The sequence below is a fragment of the Mixophyes fleayi genome, chromosome 1, assembly GCF_038048845.1.
Source record: "Mixophyes fleayi isolate aMixFle1 chromosome 1, aMixFle1.hap1, whole genome shotgun sequence".
Classification (NCBI taxonomy): domain Eukaryota; kingdom Metazoa; phylum Chordata; class Amphibia; order Anura; family Limnodynastidae; genus Mixophyes; species Mixophyes fleayi.
Genome location: NC_134402.1, coordinates 288,114,808 through 288,120,813, shown reverse-complemented (window position 1 = coordinate 288,120,813; position 6,006 = coordinate 288,114,808). Strand labels below are relative to the sequence as shown.

At 37.9% G+C, this 6,006-nt stretch overlaps 1 protein-coding gene across 3 annotated transcripts in view; it reads right to left on the bottom strand.

Annotated features, from left to right (window-relative positions):
• The window catches only part of PCSK5 (proprotein convertase subtilisin/kexin type 5), a 327,761-nt gene that overhangs the window by 187,847 nt on the left and 133,908 nt on the right, over positions 1 to 6,006 (bottom strand). For all 3 annotated transcript variants that reach the window (XM_075211001.1, XM_075211000.1, XM_075210998.1), the window contains exons 6-7: positions 3,351 to 3,439; positions 3,065 to 3,237 (exon numbers count right to left, since the gene is read on the bottom strand). In XM_075211001.1, the coding sequence (XP_075067102.1) occupies positions 3,065 to 3,237; positions 3,351 to 3,439 (262 nt within the window). The remainder of the gene's footprint in view (positions 1 to 3,064; positions 3,238 to 3,350; positions 3,440 to 6,006) is intronic.

The window sequence follows — 6,006 nt, the reverse complement described above, 5'->3', positions numbered from 1 at the left end:
CCTTTAAAGGGACATTAACCCTGAAAGCTTTGAATGGGTTAATCAGGGCCTGAGGCTCGGTAGCTGTTCATAAACTTACAGCATGCAATTATTATCTATTTATTATTTATCTGTTTGGTAGCTTAAGAGATATAGTATAACAGTATCTCTAGTGCCAAAAGTTACTTGTGCTATGTGGTAATGTGTTCATCCATCATTATCAATGCAATACAGCAAGTCCAAAACATAATTATTTATAGCAGATGCAGTCAGGAAATATCTTGTTTACTACTCCAGTCAGGAGACAACTGGATGCACAATTAAGTTTTTATTATGACTTGTCACTGCAGAACTTAGTTTTCCATTTATTTGTAACTGAGTACAAGGCTCAGATATGAATACTGTCGTTTTTAACAACATTATAAGAAAACTTTTATAAAAAATATATATATAAATTGTATATCATGTTTAAAGTGATTTTTACATGTCTTAGCTGAAAAATGGCAATTTAGTTCAGATTGTATAACACATAACTGTTTTCATCAGCCTTATATACATGGGACGGTATCACCAGCTGGCCCGTCATTTGTACAACTAGGCACCATAGACCAAATTTAACTACAGCAACTGCAACAGGACTCCATACACAACACATTACAGTTTTTATCAAATTAATTTCGACAAATAAGTGCTGATTAACACCCAGGCAAGTCCAACTTGGGTTCTGATTGGCTACAAAAATAATTCACTGAAATGCATTAGTATACTAAAAATCTTCCATTATGTAAGCTTTTTTATACTAAACATTTTTCTAGAATTATTTTATTTTCTAATAATGGTTATACTGGTTAAAGTATTTACTACCAAAGCATAAAAAATAAATCAGCAATTAACTAAAAAAAACAACTACATTGGATAAAATGTCCTACTATTTAGCATTACTGCTTCATAAAGTTGGAGAGATTAAATTTCAGACTTCTATTTACATAGACTTAGTATGTTGTCCGTGTGTTCGCCAGGTTTCCTCTGATAAATCTAGTGTTTTTGCTTTGTCTAAAGACTTAAGTTCATTGGTTTGTGACTAAATTAGCCATAACGTGTGTCTGTCTTTGTGCCTGCAGTATGGATTTAAAGCTCCACTGGGTCAGGGACTGAGGTACCCAAATAAAATGTTTTCATTTTAAAGCTCTACAGAACATGCTGATGCTACACAAATGATAATAATAATAATACTAATAATAATAATAATAATAATAATAATAATAATCATAATAATAAAAAATAATAATAATAATAATTTTAGGAAGGACATAATATCTCATTAGGCAAAACAGAATTATTATATTCAGAATAATTCTGATTTGTTATTTTATTGTTAATGTTGGCTAAGTTTACAAAATTGATATAATAATAAAATGTATATTGCAGAAGTTGTTCTAAACCATGGCAGATAGTTTGCTAATTTACAATAATTATATCTCTGCCTGGTTTATAGTTCCTATTGTCTTGTATAATTGTTAATATCATGTATTTGTTATACTTCTGTACAGTGCTGTAGAGCATGTCAGTGTTTTATGAATAAATATAAGTTGCTGATATAATTGACACAACCAGGTGGCTAAGAATATGATATTTTAAAATAAAAACATGAGCATTAACTTAGCTTATTTAGACTATAGGGATTGAAAATGAACAGAACCATGTACTTGTCTGACAACCCTTTATTCTCTTCATCAAAAGTCAAGCATTGCAAACATATAGGTGGTACCATGGGTCACTTCTGCTTGCCCCCGAGTCAAAAAGTTGCTAATTTCCCAAATATGTGAATAACGTTTATGTCTGACATTTAGTATTAGGGCGACCATTATCTGTCACTATCAATTCTGCATCATCAGACCTTAATGAGAGAGAATACCAGTGCCACTAACACTTGTTAAGCTCTCATGGAGAGATCTTTATCAGTGTGTATCTGTTCCCACACATCATGATCAACTGTGCTGTCATTTCTGCTGTCTTTGGTCAGAATGAACAATGCAGACCCCTCCCACCGTGTCAGTGCAGATCATACAGGTGACTTACTCTATACTGGTTATTTACATTACGCTTTCAAAATAAATAACTACTCATTTTTGCTACATCCTAGAGACACAAAAGGGTGGGCCTGTGTCCTAGTTGTGCAAACAGAGCAAAAGTTGTTTTTGTGTTTAACTAAAAATAAAATAGTCATGTTTACATAACAATAAAATATATATCATTCTATAGTAATAGCAGAAATGTGTCACTTGTCCATTTTTCACGCAATACAGGAGAAAGATGCTTTGCAAGCTTTAATATGTTAATAACAACCTATATTTTTATAATGCATTATGATCATCATCACCATTTATTTATATAGCGCCACTAATTCCACAGAGATGTACAGAGAACTCATTCACATCAGTCCCTGCCCCATTGGAGCTTACATTCTAAATTCCCTAATATAGACACACACTCACATACAGACACAGACAGACAGAGAGGGAGACAGACAGACAGGGAGAGACTAGGGTCAATTTTGATAGCAGCGAATTAACCTACCAGTATGTTTGTGGAGTGTGGGAGGAAACCGGAGCACCTGGAGGAAACACATGCAAACACAGGGAGAACATACAAACTCCGCACAGATAAGGCCATGGTCGGGAATCGAACTTATGACCCCCGTGCTGTGAGGCAGAAGTGCTAACCACTAAGCCCCTGTGCTGCCCATTATGATGTATTTTCTATTGAAGAGCGACTCTTTACGTGAAAATTGAATTCACTTCCTTTATTTGTATCTGATGAAAAGATGTCTGGAAAACACACACAAACTATTCATGAGTATTACTATTTGCCTTTACGGGAAACAAAAGGACTAGCATCTGGGTACCTGGCAGAATGTTCAGGTCTGTTTCCATATTCCTAAGGCTGTACTAACACAATGTCAGAGTAATTGACTTGTACAAAAATGTGTATCACACCATAAATTTGTCTGTTATTGAAAAATGAGTAACCACCTTAAACTAAATATTTTGTTCGACAGTGTTTGAGCCTTATGATGCACACTTACTGTTCTAATGCCATTCTCAAAGGCGTCACGGGCAAGAGATGCTGGTCCATCCACTGTTTTGCCATCATCATCTGGACCCCAACTTGCACTGTAGATATGTACATGTTGTGGGTTAAGACTGAGAGATTTGGCTTCCACCATATCTGTTACATCTCCATCCAACATGCGCACGCCTGTAAATAAAAACAAGAGTTCAAAAGGCCCGTAATACAGTAGCTTTGTATAACTTTATATGCTGATATCATTTTTATGGTGTTAATAAACATACATATACTGATACACATACCTCCGATCCTGGCATTAAAAGCTATTCCTACTGTACAGTGCGAATTATTTGCAGTAGCCGCAACTTCACCTGCACAGCGAGTTCCATGCCTGAAGAGGGCAAAAAAAAATACAAGATTGATTTACAAATAGTTGAAAGGGACAATAGTGCTGAATATAATACATAATAAAGAGAAACAATTATGACATGCACTCTATTTTTTAGACAACAACACTTGTATGTATTATTTAAATTATTTAAATTTCATTATTTACCTTTTTTAGATTGCAAAATATGTTTTTGTTGGTCTGTGATAACAGTATGTTATGATATTACACCTTTAATTTACAGCTCTGAAAGAAATGTTGAGGTTTCCTTTACCCTCTTTTCACAACTCCTATTTATTATTTATTCATTAAAAATTTTTTATAAGGTGCCACAAAGTGTCCTCAATGCCATTCAATGGGTGTAGAGAAAAACAACCACAAATTACACAATGAAAAAAACAGCAACAGGTACACAGTAAAGCAAAACAACTAAAAATTACATGATGAACAAACAGTAACCAGTTGCATACAGAGGCGAGTATAAAGGAGGGTTGGAGACAAAAAACACAGAGCATACCAGTGTGAGACTGAGACGTAAGCATGTGCCCAGGAGCATGGTGCAACAAATAGAGCCGGATATATGCTGAAGGCAGATACTAAGAGACAAGGTTGACATTGGTGCATAGGTGTAGAGGATAGTGTAGACATGAAAACACGAGCAAAGAGGGACATACCTGTGAGAGCTTACAATCTAGAGGGGAGGGTCAGACACACAGAGGACAATCATGAGTGGGTGAGTAGGTGTATGGGCAATAAGTGATGAGTTCAAAGAATATGTGCGGGGAGGCAATAGGGAAGGAGTTAGGAGGAGGGCGAAAAAGCTTTCATGAAAACATGAAGTCTTGAAAACGTTTGCATAGTATGAGTGCGGGGGTGAGTTTCAAAGGTGGAAATCAGTATTGGAGATAAGGGTGAGATAAGGTAATCATTGGGGAAGTGAGGTGGTCATTGTTGGCAGAATGGAAAGGGCAAGAAGGAGTGTGGTTGGAGATGAGACCTGAATTTTGAAGGGGACAGGGAGCAAGTTCGACTGGCAGAGAGGGGAGGGAGATGCAGAGCAACAAAAGAGGAAAATAAGATGAGCTGCAGACATTGAGGATAGGCTATAATGAAGAGGTGAGTTTTGAGAAAACTTGAAAGATCAAAGATTGGCAGAGGGCAGGCTGGGTACGGCATTCCATAAGTAACGAGCAGCACGGGAGAAATCTTGAAGACCGGAGACAGAGGTGGTTGTTACGAGGAGTCAGTGTGTCTCGGGACAAGGTCAGAGATGTATGAAGGGGAGTTATTACTGAGGGTTTTTAAGGTGATGGTGAGGAGCTTGAATTGAACTCTAGAGAATAGGGGTTTGCAAGGTGGTGCGGCGGATATGGAGCGGTGACAGAGTGAAGATCAGGGGAAGGCCAGGTAGTAGGAGGTTCCAGTAGTCAAAATGGGATTTAATGAAAAAATGGATAATGGTTTTCTTCATGCCCTGAGTGATAAAGGGGCATATTCTGGCAATGTTTTGAAGGAGGAGGTGACAAGAATGTATGTGTGGAGTAAAGCTGAGGGCAGAGTCAAGGATGACACAAATCAAGGAAGAAGGTTTGGGGAACAGGAGAGATAGAGCTATTGTGAACTATGTGGGATACTGTGGAATGGGTTGAAACAGTAGGAAGAGCTATTTTTTGGATATATTGAGTATTAGGTAGCATTGGGACATTTAAGTGGAGGTGACAGAGAGGCAGTTAGATACATGGGACAAGAGATAAATACAGAGGTCAGGGAAGGTGGGGTAAATTTGTGTGTCATCAGCATATGGGGGTAATGAAAACTGAAGTAGCATATGAGTTCACTGAGAATGGAGATATAAAGAGAGAAAGTAGAGGGCCAAGAACAGAGCCTCAAGGAACCCCAACAGATAGAGGAAGTGGAGGAGAGGATGTATTAGTAGTAGAGATACTGAAGAAACACTCAGAGAGTTAGGAAGTGAACAAGGAGAAACCAGAGCTACGAAAGCCAAGGGAGTGAAGGATGTCTTGGAGAAAAGGGTGGTCCACTCTACCGAAAGCAGCAGAGAGTTCAAGAAGGATGAGCAGGTAGAGTGGCCCTTCAACTTAGCCATAAGTAGACCACTGATCCTTTCATTCGATTACAGAGATTGGAGAAGACAGTGCAAAGGACTGTTCGGGGAAGGGGAAGGACGGTAGAATCAGTAGGAGTAACTAGCTTTGTACATCACTGAGACTGGCTCATGGGAAAGAAAACATTGAGGAATTGTATGCATGTGTATGTATGAGTTTAGATAAATGTGCAAGCCAATACAACCATGTCTTCAGAGCTCTATGACAGCCTATTATACTTAAAGATTATCCAACAGAAAATGCCAGTTCAGAACAATATAAGGTTGTCCTCCGCTGTTAGGATGAAAGAAGCAATTATGTTCTTTGAGTGTAATTGTTACGAGACGCAGCAGTATGCCACATCCTGGCGTGAGGTAGCAGACAAGCACGTGCATTAGTTTCAATATACTGTTATCTTTGTGGCATAGAGTAGGAGGGTGTAGGGACATCCTCCAACTCCAGGGG